The 21,357-nt window shown below is 36.0% G+C and overlaps 1 protein-coding gene across 1 annotated transcript; it reads right to left on the bottom strand.

The window, feature by feature from the left end:
• Positions 1–971: 971 nt before the first annotated feature.
• Positions 972–20,066, bottom strand: moxd1 (monooxygenase, DBH-like 1). Its single transcript, XM_082146642.1, has 12 exons — positions 19,640–20,066; positions 18,035–18,181; positions 16,920–17,087; positions 16,387–16,470; positions 10,460–10,639; positions 10,277–10,379; positions 9,691–9,857; positions 8,629–8,820; positions 7,964–8,023; positions 6,869–7,011; positions 2,695–2,863; positions 972–1,954 (listed from the first exon to the last, which is right to left on the bottom strand). The coding sequence occupies exons 1-12, from the start codon at positions 19,907–19,909 to the stop codon at positions 1,793–1,795; spliced, it is 1,845 nt and encodes a 614-aa protein (XP_082002768.1). The 5' UTR covers positions 19,910–20,066; the 3' UTR covers positions 972–1,792.
• Positions 20,067–21,357: the final 1,291 nt, after the last annotated feature.

Raw genomic sequence — 21,357 nt, 5'->3', positions numbered from 1 at the left:
CATAAGGTACTGTATTACATACAACAATAATAAAACAATGCATTGATATTTAGGCTACTTTTTACTTTTGATACTTAAGTACTTTTAAAAACAAGTACTTCTGTACTTTTACTTAAGTAAAAATCGGTCTTTAAAACTTTTACGTGTAATGGAGTAATATTTGACCAGTAGTATCTGTACTTTTACTCAAGTAAGGACGTTGTGTAGCCTACTTTGTTCACCTCTGAAAAACAGCCACTAGCAAGGCAGCTATATTTACATGGACAATTGAGAGGACACACATTATAAACAAATACAATTTTGTCTAGTAAGAGTTTTATTTAGATTTTTTAAATTAAAATATTTTGCTTAATTTTTAAATTTTAATTAATGATTAGCTTTTCATCAATTTATGAACCTCCTGCAGTTCCTACACAAACCCCAGTTTGAGAAAGCCTGAGATATTTAATGCACTTCACACTGTTGATAAAGAGTGGAATAACTTTTCTTTCTCTTTGCATTTTTAAATGAATATGCTACAAGATTATTCTAAAAAAATCAATTTGATAAATGAGTTGTCAAAAGTAATCAAAAAGTATTCAGATTAATTACCTAAAATATATAATGTAACAGATTACATTACTGAATACAATTTTCACATGTAATATATATTCAGTAATATATATTATATTACTGTTTATATATATATAAATATATTACTAATATATATTATATATTATATTATAATATATATTCTATTTTACAGTAATATATATAGTATATATATATATATATATATATATAAATATAGGACATTCATTTCTCCTTTTGTTTTATACAGAGGAATAATTTTCATTTTCAGATGAACTAAACCTTAAAAGCAAACAAGCAAGCAAACTAAATTTAATAATGCAAAAAATATAAAATAAATAAATACCTAAACCTAAAATACATTTATAATATAAAATGGCCATGAGTGTCATTTCATTAAAAACTCCAGCTACAAATAAAGTCTGTAAATATTTACAAGAAATAAACATTTATTGCTTAAAAGACATAGACAGCATATAAAAATGTAATGGTTTTGAATATAATGCCAGCATTCATTTATGAAACACACATTTAGCTTATAATGAGAGGAACACAGTTCGCAGAGCTCTGGACTGAACGCTTTTGCATGTGTTATTTTTTAGGCAGCTTTCACTTTTAATAAAACTACCAGTGTGAATGAGATGAATGTATTAAAAAATATACACCACTTCTGAGGAGTTCTGCATGACAAGTACTTTTAACGGCTTTCATTGCATACAATGAAAGTCAATGGGGTCCAAAACAATATTAGACCTCACTGGCTTTTTCTGGACCAAAAAAACAAAACAAAAATATATTTTTTTGTGTTCCCGCAGAAGAATGTTAGTCATACAGAGTTGGTACAACATGAGAGTGAGTAAATGACATTTTCATTTTTGGGTGAACGATCCCTTTAACTCATAAGACACGGGATGTGGTGACATTTTGAAGATTTATATGCAAGTCATTTGTTAGAAAGGCTTTCAAAACCTCAGTGTACAAACCAAAAGGAGATTCCACGAGAAGAATGAATGATGCCTACATGAATACAGCACAGTTGTGGTCAGTGTTAGTGATAAACTTGATTTAGGTTAAGTAAGAATGTGTCACACAGTACAATTACTCTATACTGTCTGCAAGGTGTAAATCTTGAGCTTCACTGTTGCTGGAAAACACTAGGCCCAGTGGATCCTGCAGTTGGTATGTGTGTTTATGAGTACATGGGATGAGATGACAGCAGACATTAGAGGTGAAAGCAGGTCTGCAGTATGAGCAAGAGACAAGCAGTGAAGAGCAGAGCGAGGGAACTTTCACAGTGAATTTCTGAGACGTTCCTACAGGTCACGACAGCAGCGGACGTCTGCTCTAACTTTAGCTCCGGAGGAGAGACGATCATCCCTTGAATCTGTTAGAGACAGAGAAAACATCTTGAATCAACCTTTTAGAAACCTCTTGAAAATACTGACCACTTGAAAAAACATGATATGGACACTACTGTTCAGATTTTTGTGGTCTTTTAAAATCACCAAGGTTGCATAATATTTCATTATGAAATATTATTACAGTTTAAAATAACAGTTTTCTATTTTGATATATTTTAAAATGTAATTTATTCCTGTGATCACAAAGCGCATCATTACTCCAGTCTTCAGTATCACATGATCCTTCAGAAATCATTCTAATATGATGATTTGGTGCTCAAGAAACATTTCTTATTATTATCACTGTTAAAAACAGTTGTGCTGCTTAATATTTTTGTGGAAAATGTGATACTTTTTTTTTTACTGTCACTTTTGATCAATTTACTGTGTCCTTGCTACTGAAAATAATACTGAAGCCAAACTTTTGAATGGTATTTCCACAATAAAAAGTTGTTCACATACAATAAAGAAACGAATAGAACGTTTAAGATCACTTGACCAGCCAAATCATAGTATTATCTGAATATCCTCCCCTGTGAACAGCATATTTAATGTGCTTTCGGTATAAAAAAACCCTGCTTCTTTTGTATTATTCGGCATCCACATCACTAGGTGTCAGTATACGTCCAAGGCGCCTTACTAGCCACATATACAAAACAATTACTGAGGGCAACTTTAAAATGAAAGAATATAAAAGAATCCCGCGTAACCAAAAATCACTCACCGACCACTCATCCAGGCCGATCTTGGAGCAGCGGACATTCATGGGAAGTTTCCGTACAATGTTGTTGAACGCTTTCCCTCTCTTCCTCGTCCACTTATATTTGTCCATGGCCTCCGTGAAGGAGAGGTTGCTGTATTTCTTAGGGCTCTTAATCACAAATGGCCAAGTTCTTCAAAAAAGCAAAAGAGATGGTTTTGGTGTAGTGCATTTACTTAATATCATAACCATACTTAATTATATCCACATTTGATCACCCAAGTCTTTCCAATACATTTTTCCATACAGTTACAAGGAATGGGATCTGGAGCTGTCATCCAAGAGGATGCCAAAGCACCTAAAAAGTATCATAAAAAGGAGTTCATATGACTCTTTTGAACTAAATGACACTTGTTCATATTACTTTTTTGAATTTGAATTTAGATTACATGAAGCATCTGCTATTTACTGAAGACATCCCTAGCTCTCTTAGTGTGTTCATGAGAGAAGTAGAGGTCTGATCATTTTTTTAATGAATCTTTTAATGAATCGATTGCTCTTCTGCAAAACTGAATGATTTGATCATAGTTTAGACTAGAGCACAACAACCTACATTTCCAACCTAAATAGTACACACCACTTTTATGATACTTTTCAGGTTGTGTACTAAATTCTTCAGTTTTCATTCAGTGTGGAGTAATTGCATGGAAACAGCAATTCTTTTAAATTTGTCATTTGTGTTTCAGAGAAGAAAGTCATACAGGTTTTTCCCTTCCATTTTTCAGGTCAACTACTCCTTTAAAGTCTATACATATCAACGCAAATATCATAGTTTATATCCATGTAATTACCTGTAATCCAACTCTTTTAGCAGTACTGAATTCAAAAAGAAAAATTGTTTTAGGGTAATATATAATGTTTCTAATTTATGCGCTACTTGAATAAAGACTGCATCTGTGAAATTGTACTGAATATATACAGATATGATTTTTAAACATATTAATTATGGTACTGTTTACCGTATTCCCCATATCATATATGATGGTTCGAGTGTCATAAATGTACTCACTGCTCAAAGATACGCCAGAGGGTCCACATCCCCTCAGTAAGCTTTATAGGTGTGTGTATGTGTGTGAGAGAGAGTGTGAGTAGTGACCGAAAGACAGAGGGCGCTTGGGGCAGAGCTTTTGAAACTAAATCTGTTTATAGTTGCCAGGTCTATTCCCTTAATCCCCCTAATTCCAGCATCTGAGCACAATACTGCTCGGAGCCTCAGGGGGTCGAATAAACACACTCCACCAGCAGGGCCCTTCAGATGTTCCTCATTTTAGACGTACACACACACACCCACGTCCATCCAAAACACACATTCGCCTGCTCACACACAAAATCACAAACAAACATGTGCGGACATAACAAACCACACATCTCTCTCTCCCTATACAAACTAGTGAAAGGAATCTATACAAAACATCAGCAGCTCAGCAGACGCCCACAGAGTCGAAAACACGCAGCTGCTCTGAGATGTGGACCTCCCTTAAAACTCATACACTATGTTTTTAGATTTATACCATGGTTGCGATAACATCTCGAAGAGCTATAGTTCCACCTATACAATTAGCTAAGAACCACTTATCTTTCTAGATGACTGCTGGAGAGCCAACATGTTTGAATGTGTTACTAAACTGATGGGTTACTCAACAGTGATGTTATGATGTCCACAGATGATGTGTTTAGCACAACTGAAATTTCAGAAACATGTAAAAGAGAAGTCTTGAAGATTGATTGATTATTTATTTTTATCTCAGCAATGAAAATTGCAAACTGGGTTTCGCAAGAAGGGCAAACTAGATTTGATAACATCTGTCTTTTGGCTCTCTTAGAATGAGACAAACACATTTTACAATGACCATTCCAGATGTTCCAGTTGGTCGGACAAACAATTTGCACTTTCTGATGGAAGCAAGATGGCACATCTTCTGGTAAAGCTCTTGTACTGACATGACAGCAAGAACATTTGGATGATAAGTGAAACCATTTATCCTCACTTGATCATCTAACTACCCGGCAGGCCATCAATCAACCGCTGTTAAGCTATTACGTGACACCAGTCTTATGTGAACCAAGTTGTCATTGGAAGGTCTACCATTTCAAAGAATTGTCTCAAGTTTGTTCCATTAAAATGAACATATTGTCCTTGAACTTTCTTTCCATTGTTTTTCACCCTGTTTTCTTATGTTTCATAACCTACTGTAGCTTACTGCTTAGTACTACTTTTGTCATTTTAAATTTCATTTTAAAGGAGCTGTAAGAGCTGTTCTGGAACTTAAACCAGATTAAAAACCAAAAGTATCCACCTTCTTTACGTAACAGTGGGTCCAGCCGTCTAAAAACTTGAAAGTACAAGACTTCCGGTCCCATCCGCTTCCATTTATTTTAGCTGTACAGAACAGTCCGTTATCATGCTTGATATTGCAAACTGGTATTTGTCATCATATTATTTAAATTTTTTATTGTCATTATCTCCAGTTGCGTGTCATTTTAATGAGATGTCCCATTCGATCTCGCAATTAAATTTCGTTGTTATAGGACATATAACACAGTCGCGTAGGCGTGGGTATGTGGAGCAGAGACTTTTGCAGAGGGAATGTAAAAGGATTTTTGACCTAAAATGTCTATATCCTTTGGGCATGAATGAGGAATATACTCTCAATTGTTTTCTATAAATGTTGTTTCATTATGCATTGCAATGTCTAATCGTGTGACGTGTAGGGATGATGAGAATAATCTTTTGTGATATTCAATAATGGGAATGAGTATATTTATGTTCCAATTGATGGTCAGATAAAAAAAAAAAATGATTTTTTGAGTTTTTTGAGAGTTTTTTGAATAGAGGATTGTTGTGATATGTATATATAATCATGTAGACTATGTAAATATTTGTATATGGGATAAAGTCAGATTACGGTATGTTACATGGATTAGGGTAATAAGTGTTTAAATGACCGCAGTTGTACGCTTGGAAAACGTTTTGCACTCTTGCACTTTTTTGCACTTTATTTGTGGCCTCTGGACAATAAAATCCTGTGGGCTTTTTAGCCTATATTCGTGTGCGGATCTCTTTTTTCTTATTTTTGATTCCCTTTTGGATCTACGCACCGCAAGAAGATATCACTCATCAGTTTGGGACTAATGTTTTGGCGCTACGCCTTTCCATCCTCTTCTTTATTATTGTCATCATAAACAGTTTTACTGCACGTTGTTTTTCTTCTAGTTATTAGTGGCTAATGAATCTGAAGTCTCGCACATTCACAGAAAATAGTTTACTTCCACGTTGTAAAATAAAGTGGATACTCTTGCTCCGGACTGTAAAAGTTTACAGTTTTGATGAGAACTCTTGGCCTTTCATAGTATACTCTAAGTTGATAGCGCGCGCAAACACAGGTGTCCGACACTTGCGCTCTAGAAAGTTTCATCTTTGTCCATTTTCTTTGCTATTTCTCTCCAGAAGTTATGACTGATAACTTTGTACTTGTTTAAACTAGTTGCGTGTGTCTCTTAACTCTTTCACACAAGTGCCTGTTAATTTTTTGTAGTTCCGTCTCATCCGTTTCTTTTTCAGAAGATACGCAACTCTAGTTTAAACGATGTCTATCAAGCACACTATCAAATGGATTATACTTTGATAGGCTATGCATTCAGCTAAGTTAAGTATTCGTGTCAAAACTGAAGTATACTTTAGCCAATGAATTAGACTTTCCAAAACCCCTCCTTGAAAGATACATTGTACTTGGTGGCGAATGGAGCATGTGAGTAGTAGCATCTCTGTCCTGTCAAAGTTGTCAAAAATAACAGTAGCAAATAGCAGTAGCGCTTTTGAATATTAAAGTAACAACTGGCAATTGCTAAATAAGGCTGGATAGCTAAATGCAAAATGATTGACAGGCAGATAGCACCTTCAGTCTTCTGATTGGCTAAACACAAAAATCTAGAGTCTTGTCTCAGCCTGTCACAGACACGTGTGTTATTTCAGGATGCTTAATACAGTCATATCTCTCAGGTAATTTGGATTTTTTTCTTGTGCAGCCTCATATTTCAGTGCCATTTACAATAAATGTTATTCATTGTTATGAACTTAATATGTGTATATTAACCACTAACAAAGAAGCCCTTTTCTAAGGTGGTTTTTCAGACTTACGTAACAGGCTCCTGAATCTCTTTGACCCCAATGAATTTGAGCTGGCCGGTGATTTCTGGTAAACTCTCACACCTGGCTAGGTTAACCCTGGGGTAGTACAGCAGATACGACAAACACATCTCATCGCGTGTACTAAGACCTCCCTGTAGAAAAAAAAAAAAGACATTCCACATTACTAGGGTCAAGACCTTGAATTATTACACTGACATAATGCATCTGAATCATTGTAACAGCCAGAGGCCTGTGACAAATTATGCCCAGTACTGAGCAAAACTGAACTGACATGCACAGAGCAGCAAATATATCTTGATCTTTCTAATATGAATCCAAAACACCAGTGATTTGGCCCTGATGTTTATGGATTGTGGACTGTCTACAGAGAAAAAGCAGCTTGTCTCAGCCTATCAGCTCACTGGCTTCATGTGTACGGGCAAACGTCAGCAGCTGGATCAGTCTCCGCAGACTTGCAGCTGTTTGCAGACACATTGTTTAGCCAAGAGCCTGCTGGTGAGATTCAAAGACGTGTTTCTAATAGAGCTGTTCAGTTTGTAGTCCTAAAGTCTATAGTTTTAGTTTATAGTTCTACAGTTTTTTGTTGTTGTTGAATTTTACATTTTAAATCACACACACACACACACACACATCATTTGCACCCTCATGTTGGTCCAAAATCCGTACAACTTCTTCTGTGAAACGAACGTACTTATCTTTTTCGTTCCACAGAAGCAAGAAAGTCATAGTTTTGGAACAACATGAGGGTGAGTAAATGATGACAGAATTGTCTTTTTTGGGTGTACTATCCCTTTAAGTTGGTGAACAAAATGATAAAGTTTCGAGTAATATTCCCCACAGACCTTTTTAAGTCATGCATCAAGAAATGCTATTTTAAAATCCCATTAGAAATTCCCAAAGGAAGCCATGGCAAATTACCGCTCGGGGTGGCCTACAAATCAGACATCTTGACTGAACAGCTCCATTACAGTATTATTAAGGTTTGCTATTATCCAGGATTAATATGATAAATAATTCTGTATAAGACACACATTTCTACAATTGTTAAAAAAGCAAACAAGACTTCACAAGCTTTAATCTTACCCAGGTCATGTTCATTCTGCCTTTAGTGTTGTATTTACACTCAGTGATTAGAGAATCTCCCTGGTGGCAGAAAAACAGGTAAGTTAATGCACGGTTAGTAAAAACATTTGCTTATCTGTTATGCTCACTGTTGGGTGTTAGCCAAACAGAATAGGTAATTAAAACTCATTTGAGTATAAACCGTTAAAACCTCGCTGATTGTTATCACAGAATAGAACAGGTCACAACTCACATATGAGTCACCTCTCGCCTGTAGGCCCTTTTAAATAGACACCAGTCTTACAGATGCACAATGTGCACTGTTTACATGTTGAATTTATTACACCACTCTTAGGTAATACAAAGTGTTTGAAAATGGACACTGGGGCAGATAATGATAATCGCTCTACACTTTTCTACTACAATACTACCAATCCCGTAGCTATAAACTCTAAATCCTGAGAACAGTGTAAAGAATTTAGTGGGAGTAAATGTCATATTTAATTTGACACAGACGAGACTGTTGAGAGATAAAAGCAGAGTACCACAGAACCTATTTTTTGGTTTTCCATAAATGAGTAAAGCAAACTGTGAGGTTCACTGTATCTGGTGATTAATGCAACACATCAATTTCACCCTCAGATGGAGCAATGAAGATTATGAAACTGAAATGGATTGTGACTGACAGGCAGGATGATCCTCTCCTGGCGGAGCGGCTGGAACTCCTGGAAGTTGAAATCAAACTGATCATCTGAGGCAAGTGGCTGGAGCTCGACCTGCTGGCGGAAGTGTCTGGTTCTGATAGCCCGTCCTGCCAGGTGAGCATGGAGCAGAACTGCAAACACATGAACTCCATCGGGCATCTCACTTTCTAATGACTTACAGGAAGAGAGACACGTTATAATTATTTTTTTTTTTTTTTTGCTCTGGGTTTTGAGAAACTTGCACTAACATTAAAAAATGTGGAACTAATAAGATTTTTTTTTTTTTTTTTTTTTTTTAAAGAAAATTAAAGCTTCTGTTCAGCAATGTAGCATTAAATTGTAAAAAAAAACAAAAAACATTTGAAATAATTGTTTTCTGTTTTTATACACTACCTTCAAAAGTTTGGAATCAATGCAATTTTTTTAATTATTCAGGAAGGACGCATTAAATTGATCAAAAGTGACAGTAAAGATTTTCGTAATGATACAAACTATTACTATTTCAAAAAAAAATTATGTTCTTAATCTAAACTTTTTGTTCATCAAAGAATCTTGAAAAATGTATCACAGTTTCTACAAAAATATTAAGTAGCTGTTTTCAACATTGATAATAATAAGAAATGTTACTTGAGCAGCAAATCAGAATATTAGATTGATTTCTGAAGGATCATGTGACAATGAAGACTGGAGTAATGATGCTGAAAATTCAGCTTTGCCATCACAGGAATAAATGATATTTTAAAATATATTACAATAGAAAACAGTTATTTTAAATTGTAATAATATTTCACAATAGTTATATTTTTATTGTATTTTTGACCAAATAAATGCAGCCTTGGTATGCATAAAATACTAGTCATTTGTAATAATATAAGTCTTTACTGTAATTTAATGCATCCTGGTGAATAAGAATATTGATTTCTTTCAAAAACACTCTTTCATAGTGATTCCTAATGTCTGAATGGTAATGTAGCTATCAAATATCATCTCATAGAGTGTAAATGGAGTGTAACCACTATAATTCCTGTGTTTTTGCGGTCTCACCTCCTGGAGACACTCCTGTGTGCAGTGTCCTTCTGTAATATAATCCTGCATACCTGGGGGCAGCATGTGGTAGAGACTGACCCAAACTCCTGTCTCTATGACCCCAGCATCATAGCGCCTCAGGCTGGGGCTGTAGTACAAACGCAGGCCTGAACTGTCCACTATCCCTGTGGAGAGACCAAAACTCTGAGATCAGCTCTTTGCGGCTTAACCAACCTGATCTCATGGGAAAACATAACTATGTTACAAGGTGGATATTTCGTATGAATTGGTGTGACGAGAATCGTACAAAAACTTGATTGTTCCCTTAATTTACTTAATTTAAACCCTTAATTTACCAAATTTCACGGTGAGATTGCGTTGGCTCGACCCTTACAGAAAAGCTCATTATTGATTGGCTGAAAATCATTGTAGTATACCATGGAGACTATATTGATTATTTCATCCACAAATACATCAAATATAATAACCGACATGTGACAGAAAATAACTGTAATGTTTAGTCATGTCATAGGTCTCTAAGTGAGGCAGGTTTGGTCTTAAACTGTTAGGGTATTAAATAAAAAACATATATAACATATGGTACCTCTTTGTAAAGATGGGTTATCAAAGTGAATCTCCATCTGTACATAGACTGGGTCTATTGAGGTTCCTATAGACATTCCAACATGTGGAGGATAGGTGAAGCCCTGCAATATATACAATAATTTTCATTCAATATCTGAAACTCTCATTATTTCAAATGAATATGAACTTATGAAATGATCACCTCTCCCCCAATAGCCCAGGCGAACAGGACGGTTTCGCAGGTGAAGAAGGAGTCTGGCATATTTGGATGGTAGCATTCATGTCCTCTGTTGATCTCACTCTTGTTCAGATTGCTGTCGCATTGGTAGAGCAGAATGTGATGAACTAGATTCTCATGACCTTTCTGAATCAATGGCTCTATCTGAAAACACCAAACAAAGAGAGTGGAATATGAATAGCAGGGTTGTGCGCCACTCAGAATTGAATTGAGAATGCCTTTTGAATTTCATTTTTGTAATTTGTACTGAGGTAGCAAACAGGGTGCAGAATTGTTTGAATTTCAATTTGAATTTAAGGAATTAAAATTGTATTAAATTCAAATAGCCCTTTCACTTAGCAGTACAGAAAAGCCTTATTATTAAGGACTAATGGAGTATAAAATGTATTTATTTGTTTATTATTAGTGCATTTATATCATTATAGATTGAACCTGAAAATTATATTATAAATGTCAATATGTATGACATAATTAGCTCAAATCAATATTTATATTTTGTTTTAAAATTCAGTACATTTGACTTCCGATTACACCAATTCAAATTCCAGTTCAACAATCCTGTTAATGGGTGTGGCAAATTCAAACAGTTCCAAAGGGAACAAATTGTACATACATTTTGAAAATAACCCAACCCTTTAATATTTATTATTGTTCACAAGTTTGGGGTTTGTGTTTTGTTTTTAAAAGAACTCTCTCATGCTCACCCACACTGCATTTATTTGTTCAAAAATACAGCAAAAACCGTACTCTTGTGGAATATTATTACAATTTAAAATGACCATTTATTTTAATATATTTTAAAACGTTATTAATTCCTGTCATGATAAAGCTGAATTTATTTGCAAAACTTTGTAAATGTCACTTTTTATTTAATTTGTCCTTGTGAAATTTTTTTTAAAATCCTAAATAAGAACACTTTCCACTACACATGCTGTCCAGAGTTTTGATAAAGGGATCAGCCATAAAGATTTTTTAAAAGTAGGTTATCTTTTTAAAACACTCTATTTTGATCCTCTACAAGAAAACTGTGTGTGTGTGTGTGTGTGTGTGTGTGTGTGTGTGGATTCTTGAGCTAAAACTAGCTCGGATATCTTTGGAGTAGGAAGTGGGGGATTTTAGAATTATTTTTCTCCTCACAGTGGGCTTCTTCTGTCGGAACTGGAATTCTAAATAAAAGCATTTCCAACAGAGTGAACTGTGTCCTCTATTCCAGGGGCCTCTGCCTGAACCAGTGGGACCCAGGGCCAAACAGTGGCTGGATAAATATTCAAACATTCCTTTATTTCCCTTCCACCTCCTCTTTTTTACCCATGGGGAGCCGTTTTGTTTTTTGAGATCCCAAAATTAAATGAACATGTAACATTTTGTATAGAAGTATTACATTGTATCTAACTGATAACAGCATGTCTAATCCATCCAGTGTTGGGTGTAACTTGTTACAAGTAACTTGAGTTACGTAATCAGATTACTTTTCCAAGTAATTAGTAAAGTAACGCATTACTTTTTTAATTTACAACAAAATATCTAAGTTGCTTTTTTAAATAAGTAATGCTAGTTACTTTTTCCACATTTATTGAAGTGAGGAGGTGTTGTGTGCACTCTGTAAACATGATGGTTATTTTAGTTCTAGACTAAATGTAAACATGCATTTACTCACTTGCACGAAAACATTCAGTATTCCTCAAAATGAATAAAAACAGTAAAATGCAATCTCAGAATTGTACACAAAACTTTTATGATTAACTATATTCAATTACACAAATATACTTTATGTAATTAATCTCACTTTATTAACCAATGTCTTTGCTGCTGACCTTCAGTGATCTAATTCAACCATACTACTAAGCAAAAATTACTTTAGATCAGATTTAGAAATAACAGTGTTGAACTTCCTTCTCCTATCTTCAGTTGAAAGGTTTGTTTTAAGTTGCTATGAAAGATGCCCTTTTTTTTATTGGTAACAAAATTGTGTTTTGTCATTAAGAACACACTAACATCGCTTGCAATCATTCAAAAAATGTTGCACCAGGGAATTCTGATAAAATGCTCATCACAGAGCCCATGAATAAGCTGGATGACAAACATTTGTGACAATTACTACAAGCACATGCCTAATTTAAATATGGGTGGCCAGTTGTGATTTTATTATTAGCCTACAAATCGTGCATGCAATCTGTTACACAAGCAAATTAACTACCCTTTATTTGGGATCTTACTGTATAAAGTACACCCTCATCAGGCATCAAATGGCATGAGGCTTAGACTGAATAAGGACAGTGACAATATAGCCTGAATATAGACAGTGAGAGCATAGTGTCTGGAAAGTCTGCTCCTGTTTGACAGTTCAACATCTGCTCTTTGAAACTGAGCAGGAACAGAGCAAGAAACATTCAGACACTGCTGTGGTTATATGAGGCAGCTGGCATCAGACTAACACAGTCTGGAGCTTCACAAATACCAGACTAGTGTATGTAGAAAGGAGAGGGTGAAGAGGGGTCTCAATAATTATTCACTTGTTGGTTTTAACTGATATGTGTTCAGTTGATGTTAATGAAAGGTTAATTTGAGGCTAAATGTAATATCACGGTCCATTTACAGTACATGTACCCAAGTGAAACTTTATTTTACAGTATGCTCCAGAAGTATTTTAGTCATTTACAATTGCTTGATTTAGGCCACAACTAAAGTCTGCATGCCACTGACTAGTGAATGCAAGTGTGCATTTGTCTGTATGTTTCATCATCTTGTAAAACATGGACTACTCAAGTCTATTCACTGTATAGAGTCTTTGTATCCATCACACTACATGCTGAACATTGCAGAAAACTAAATGGCTTACATTCATACTGCGTGCAGCTCACTTCTGCATGTGCAGCGCTTATGTTTTTGCTAAAAACGTGGAGCTGTAGCCATAGTGATGAATTCATGGAGATGAATGCACGCCTGTCTTTCCACAGCTGAATTTTACATAGGCACGAACTGGTGACTACAACAGTTAAATTAAATTAAAGGTTGGTGCATCTGAAAAATTAGCCTGAAAGGATGAAGCTTAATTGTAGTAGTTTATCATATGATTAAAGTACCTATTCTGCCTTTAATTAAGTAAAACTTGAAAAGCTTAGTTATGGGAAGACTCTTTCATCTGGGCCAGAGAGTATAATTTCAGTAACATGTCTGATCTACAAATAGCAGCTGCAAAAGACAATAATAAGCAGGTGAGACATAAAATGGAAGCGAGGGAGACAGAAAGAGATGGAAACCGACTGCATGGCAAAATAAACTGATGTAAAAACAACCAATATGAGGTCAAACATACCATGTTTTGAAACATGCATGTGGAATCTAATTTATGTACAAATGGTTAAGCTATTCAGTAGCATGACAGTAATTATCATGAGAAATCGGAGTGTTTGGCATTGTAATGGATATGACAATGTTGATATATTTGGTCTTGGCGGAATAGATCTGCTACGCTGCTGCTATTGCTTCTGCAGAGTAAGTACGGGATCTGCTACTGCCAATACTTACATAGACACACTGCTGTGATCATGTAAGACATGCTGCTGCTGTACAATATAGCATACATGAATTACCCGTAGCAGATCTATACAGGTGGAGCTGGGGAAGGTGGAGGGTTTCTGAAAGTGTGCTGCACTGCTACAGCAAATACTAGTGATGTTACGTTCGTGAACGAATCGTTCTTTTTGAACGAATCTTTTAGGTGAACGAATCGTTCTCGTTCACGTAATCCATTGACTCATATTTCTCGTTCACTGAAATCCCTCCCTCCACAGCAGCGCGGCGCTATTAGCAGCGCATGCGCAGCTCAGTGAACCGGGTAGCTCTGTGTTTTCAACCTGTCAAAGAATGACTAAACCTCGAGCCAATAGCCTTTGAGTATGAGATGTGACAGAGCATGTGATTTGTTGAATGTAGTGAACGAATACGCCCTTCACTGACTGTGACCGAGTTGCTTTTGAGTCTGAACAAGAGAGAGAGAGATCCTCTCGTTCGTGAACGAGTTGAACGAACTGGTACATGCCGTTCGTGAACGAAAAGAACCAGTTATTTGAACGATAATGATGGCAAACAGATAGAGCTAGGTTTGTGTAGTTAGCATATTTGCATCAAAGAAATAAATGTACACTTTACCATTGTAATGAAAACAGTTTAATAACGCAAGCTGATGGTTAAATGTAACAAAGACAAATTAACATTGTCATTTTTTACTTTGTTTGAGCTACGTGGGAGTGGGGCACTTGACTGTTTACTTGATTTAAATTTACACTTCTCTTTACCTGCTTTTCTTATATTTTGTTTGTGTGTTTTAGACTTAGTTTTGTGGTATTTTGCACTTTGAACAATTTACTTGACTACTGTACAATACTGTAAGCACTGGTGTTTTGTGTTCGTTTTGTATTATCAAAAATGAATTCATTACGTTTTATTGATGTCATGCACTTCTCTAAAAACTAAAACAAACCAAAAAATATGACGGTTAGGTCTCATTTGCGTAACAGCAAATAGCATTTCAGTTCGGGGTGTGAAGGGGCATGCAATTGGTTGGATCTACTGAACGAATACGCCCATCACTGACCGAGATCGCTCTGTTTTTAGTCTGAACGAGAGAGAGATCTCATTCGTGAACAAATTGAACAAACTGGTACATTTCGTTCGTGAATGAAATGAATGAGAGTAGCCTACTGGGTAGATCGGTCATTTAGCATGTGATTCAACCTCATTCAAAGCGCAGTTATAGGTGTGCACATACAATTGTTTATATATTCATATTTAACATACAGAACATAACTCAGTGTTTAATATAATCCCAGATTTATGAATGTGTATGTCTGACCAAACTATTTAAAATGTTAATTATGCAAGAAAACATTGCTTTGGTCATCTGAACCACTTATTTAGACTTATTTTATTAATTTAGTAAATAAGGCACACATTTTAACAAAGCCAAATCAGTTTTTTTTGTAACAAGTAAATACGTTCGTTAAAACATAGCATAAAAGACACTCTTTTTCGCCACCTGCTGCAGTATTTACGTAATATGAAGAAATTGTGACTGAACGAATCAGTGAACGAGTCTGAACGAATCATTTTGGTGAACGAACTGAAAATGAACGAGTCTCTGGAAAGAATCAAAATTTCCACCACTAGCAAATACTGACCAAGTATTTTAAAAGTTGAGTAGCGAGCTCATTGGCTGCTGATGCAAGAGGAACCAATCAGCTCTGCCCTATAGAGAATAATGTGATTCCTAGCAGATTGAGTTAAAGGAGAATTTCACCCGTGGGAACATTAATCTTTATTGAAAGTGCGTCATATATGTTGTCTAAATGTAACATAAATTTCGAATTTGGAGCTTTCTTGACCGAGGAAAGACAGAAAGTAACTATTGCTTTTAGTTTCTGCAAGTGAAGTCCCATCCACTGATCTGTAATAGGTCTGTAGCGTAAGTGGGTCCCACACCCTGGAAAAATGAGGAACACGTGTTTGTAGTCTCAATCCCTCTGCAAAGATATGGGACTTCCTGCTTAGAATGACGCAAAATTACGATTTTTACATCATCATAAGCAGGAAAGGCAACACTGAAATCCGTATTTCTTTTATGTTTCATGTTGTCATATTTAGTGTGAATTTACCCGGTGAAGTTTGATACTTTCAACGTAAAACTCCACATTGTTATGATGCCAGTAAAATAAATGGCACTGATTAAATTGTAGAAATTGTACAAGGCTATAATTTACCTAAACATGCATCTCTGGAATAGCTATCTCATCTCTGGATTAAAACATGACTTAAATTAATTCAAGTGTTTTAAACATTATGATTTCATTAAGATGGGCATGCTTTACCATTTACATAGTTTTATTACTCACTCTGATTACATGATGTTTCTTCTTCGGCTCTGGAAATTTAAAGATCTGACACCAGTATGTTGTATCCTTATGAGGCACATGAACCTGCAATATTGAAAAATGTTTACAAAATTCCCAAAACAGTTAAACATAGCAGTTAGATGGCAACAACCAGCAATATTCCATTGTGGACTGGAGAGTGTGGACTTCCAGCTTTTTATTAATCCCATTTCCTTTTTTTTTTCCTATTCAATGCTGAGCATTTGTTATGAGGTTGTAAATATGTACACTCTTATAAAATCTGGCGTTTGGCAGTATCCCACAGGCATAAAAGGAGCCTTGTTTTCGTTGAAAATACCCAATCAGCAGGCAAAAGGGTCTGTATTTTAAAAGGATTCATATGTAACCACAAATCCTTGACATTAAGGACCTTGATTTTGAACTATGCACAAATAGACAAAACAGTTGGCATAACACTGCCTTAGGCTAAGCTGTTCTACGTCACTCTTAGCTCATCAAACGCTCCAGCAGTCTGCTGCACGCACTTTCCTCACCTCCTCGTTCTGAAGGTCAAAGAAAGCTGTTCCTGCTGGGATGCTGGAGCTGCTTCCAGGGTTGAGTAATCGCAGACTCTTTCTGCCTCTGTTCATCCCATGGTAGACTGGTCCTGACACTCCCACGTCCTCCTCATGGAACGCCCAGATCACTCTCACTGTACTGCCCTGCTCAGTGACAAATTATGGGTAATTGTAAGCTTACTGTAAGTGCAATAGGCTTTTTTATAAGTAATAATTTGACAACATTTTAGGGAATTGAGTTTATTGAACTCCTCAATACAAAACAAAACACCATACTATTGTTTTCCCTTGAACAAAAGGCTATGTTCTGACATAATTACAACTGAGAGCGCAGTTACAAAGCTTTGGTTTGGTGCACGCTCCAAAAATTGGAAAAAGAGACCAGTGTTGTAGTCGAGACCAGCTCACTCGAGTCCGAGTCGAGACCGAGACCAGAGGGGGTCGAGTCCGAGTCGAGACCGAGACCAAAGAGAGTCGAGTCCGAGTCGAGACCGAGACCAGAGAGAGTTGAGTCCGAGTCGAGTCGAGACCGAGACCAGAGAGGTTGGATAACCTAAGGTTGGGTCTAAAAACCAGACCTAAAGATATCTTCAAGAATATGTAAAATATTTGGTTGTAACAATAAAATTGGCACCATTCTCAAACAGTAAATCAAATATACCATGGAATCATGTACACTGTAATGGTAAAAAGGCCACATAGTAGGTGGTGTAAAGGTCATTTTATTACAATTATTACGCGAACGTTAGTCTCAAGTCATGCGCAGTTGCGCACAAGAAAGTCAGCAATCATTGGACGTTTCAATCAAACAACAATTTAAAGAAATATTAACATACAGTAACAATCATGAAATATTTTGAATGGGACTCGAGTGGACTCGGGAATAAGTCCGAGTCCTAATATGTTCGAGTACGAGTCAATTCCGAGTCAAAATGCACACGAGTGCATGACAAGACCGAGACCATTAAAATATGGTCTCGAGACCGAGTCCGAGTCTCGAGTACACAACACTGAAAGAGACCCTGACACTGAAAGCTGTTTCTTTTTAGACTTATGGAGCCAGATGTAATGATGCATGCAGTCAAACCTACCGTAATGACTTTGTCATTGTCATCACAGGTCTGGAGGTTTCTGCTGAAAGCCAGGACAGTATGTGTGCCATTCTCTCTGCCGTACAGAAGTTGGTAGCTCTGCAGTGGATCTTTGTGGACCTTTCTGTTCGAGTCTGTAAAGTAGTCCTGAGCAGAGTGAGGAGAAACCAAGTTAGTCCATATTAGGTTTGCATCTTTTAAGTCTGAACCTGTTTTGATGGAGTATTGGGATCATGTGAGTAAATCTTATTGGTTTTGGTCTGCATGCTTTCACATTTGATAACCTTTGATCAAAATGTTTGGTCAGCTGCACTCACAAATGCTCTATTTTTGTCCAATGCATTCAGACAGAACTACGGCTAAGTTTTGGAACAAAAACAGTCATGACTCATGCTTGCAAAACTAAAACTTCAATGTATTGGTATAAAAGAGTCTTCAATAAACAATGCTGATGAATAGCCCTGTGCTGAACACAAATCATAAACATCTTGGACTATTCTATACATCATACAGTAAGATACAGCTGGATGGGGATTATAATGTGCAGAATATGAACAGCTGGGGTGGATGCATTCAAATATTGCCCTGTTTTTTTATTTGAAAAGGTACAGTGTCTGTGCAAGTACTGTCTGATTAAAATCCAGGTCACAACTGATTATAGTCAGGTCAGTGGGTTACTGTTGATGATCTCATTGCAACAGATTTCAGAACACAAACAAACAAACTATTACTGCAGATTTAAATGTTCAGACAGTGGTCTTTAATGTTACTCACACTCTTGAAAAGTATGTAATTTTTGTATAAACTGTGTTTAAGTGAAATGTAAATGTCAATAAAAAAACTGACAGAAACTGTATAATATAGTTTTTGTGACCACTACCAATGCAGATGATCTGACAATGACATACAGAACAGATGATTATTCTTTGCTTTATTTCTGCTTTATTGGCACAAATAATGAATAAAACAACACTAAACAATAAAAAACATGAATTATGAATGCTTTATTAATAATAATAATAATTATTTTATTAATTAATAATAATAATATGTATGCCACTGTATCTATGTAAAGCTGTTTTGTGATCCAAATCAGTGCAGATGAATTTTGATCTGTTTTGATCTAAGTTTAAAATGCTCATAACAGATGGGCTGTTAGAATTGATGTAAAAAGTATGCAAAAATTATGCATTAAATAAGTTACTTCGCCAGTCGTGTGACCAATGTTGTTTCCAATTGAATGCACAGTGGCATTATGGGATGGTAAAAGAAATGAAAGTAAAAATAAAAATAAACTTTTTTTTTTTTTTTACTTGTACTTTTCTTTTTTCTTTTTTTTTTTTTTACATAACATTGTTGTATAAGTTAAATGGATGGGAGCAAATATGTTGTTAATGATTTTTTTCCCCCATCACAGATCCATAAAAAAATGTATACAATTACAAAAGACTTAAAATCATTTCAGTAACCTGCTTAAAACTGAAATAATAATAATCAATCCAGCACAACATTTACAGAGGTCAAAATGCAGCAGGCTAATTTTAAACTGTGAGCTGTGTATAATCAGAGATGCATCCACACCCAAAGGTGCGTTCACACACTTACCATCAGATATGCACTTCCGTTGAGCACACCACCTATCACGATATCAGACGAAGACATCGCTCCGGTCGGTGACAAACCGAATCCTATATATCCTCTCGTTTCCACTTCTACTTCAAAAGTTATCGTGGACTCGTCAAATCCCCACTTAATGTTGTATCTCCCATCCGCATCTAGGGCAGCTGAATGAACGAAACGTGTCCCCTGTGAGCATGTCGAGCAGAAGAGTGAAGTTAAGAAAACCAGAGCGCAAAGAGGCTGATTTTCAGACATATCGAGCTGAATCACAAACAACACTGACGGCACTCAAGGACGCTTTTTATCCATAGAGCAGTTTATGGAAATATGCAACTTCCGAGGGCAAGAGTGTTTGTTTGCTTTGGTGCATTGGAGGCGAACGATCCTTTCAAGCGCTGGCAGCCTCCCACCGCTGAACTGTTGGAACTTGTGTGATTTCCCTTTGATGTGGAAAGACATGTAGAGCTGAACACCGTGTCTACGAGCGCGCGACGCGACACAAGTCAAGCTGCCGTTATAATCAACGGCGTGATTACAATACACTATTAAACTGAAGTTCAAGTACTGAGTGAAGAATCACTTGAATGTTGGTGACTTGGTTTGGACTTAGGCTATTTTTCTCTGTTATGTATCTTCAAATGTAGGCTAATTATAACAAAACTGATAGCCTAATTAATTTCTTCATCAGTAAGTGGAAAAGGTAGCCTTGAGCCCATCAACACTTCGGAATATGCATACTTCCTTAATATTTAGTATGCAAAAAGCAGTACATCAAATGAGTAGGGTATCAGTATGCAGTGTACTGTATATAAAATCATGAGAACAATACCTGGATGACCTCTACCGCAGTGGTTCTCAACCAGGGGCCCGGGGCCCACTAGGGGGCCTAAGCAAACTTCAGAGGCATCCTGAAGAATACTTCATTTAAAAAAGACAATTATTATTTTAATTTACCCTCTTAACTGTTTTTTTGTTTTTGTTTTGAGGAATCAGGATCACTGTCTAGAAAAAACATAAGCATCATATTAAAAGTATTTCTAGACTTTGAAAAGTCATGTAAATTAGTAAAATCTTATATCCCATTTTTTGGGGGGAATTATTATAATGAATATGTCAACCTCTAAAATATTTTATCAAGTTCAATTTTGTGAGTGAAAAAATATTTTTAAAATCCTTTTCCATATTTTTTCTCTCCAGTAGATCATGAAAAACTGGAAAAATCTCGGGGCCTTCCAATATTGTTGTCGGCAATGTCAAAAAGGTTGAGAACCACTGCTCTACGCATCCAGTGACATTCTGAAGTGTACCCTCGAATGTAAGATTATAAAAGTTAAAAGTCTCATTTACAAATAGGCTAATTAAAGGGTTAGTTCACCCAAAAATGAAAATTCTGTCAGTAATTACTCACCCTCATGTTGTTCCAACCCCGTTAGACCTTCGTTCATCTTCGGAACACAAATTAAGATAGTTTTTATTAAATCTGAGAGCTGGATCACTCCTCCATAGGCTTCTAAGACATTATAACTTGTTGGCCCAGAAAATGCATTAAAGACATCGTTAATATAGTCCAAGTGACTACATTGGCTCAATCTTAAGTTTATCAAGCGACGAGAATACTTTTTGTGCACAAAAAAAAATAACGACTTTATTCCACTATTTATTTCCTTCTCTCTGAGCCTCGAGTTTTTTCATGTAGTGTTTTA

This window comes from Leuciscus leuciscus, assembly GCF_965113295.1.
Source record: "Leuciscus leuciscus genome assembly, chromosome: 19".
Taxonomy (NCBI): domain Eukaryota; kingdom Metazoa; phylum Chordata; class Actinopteri; order Cypriniformes; family Leuciscidae; genus Leuciscus; species Leuciscus leuciscus.
This window is presented reverse-complemented; position numbering and strand designations above follow the sequence as displayed.

Coding starts and splice junctions, on each gene's coding strand:
- moxd1 (XM_082146642.1), bottom strand. CDS start 19,909: ATGTCTGAAAATCAGCCTCTTTGCGCTCTGGTTTTCTTAACTTCACTC. Junction 16,471..16,919: donor TTGACCTTCAGAACGAGGAG/GTGAGGAAAGTG, acceptor TCAATATTGCAG/GTTCATGTGCCTCATAAGGA. Junction 8,821..9,690: donor CACAGGAGTGTCTCCAGGAG/GTGAGACCGCAA, acceptor TCTTCCTGTAAG/TCATTAGAAAGTGAGATGCC.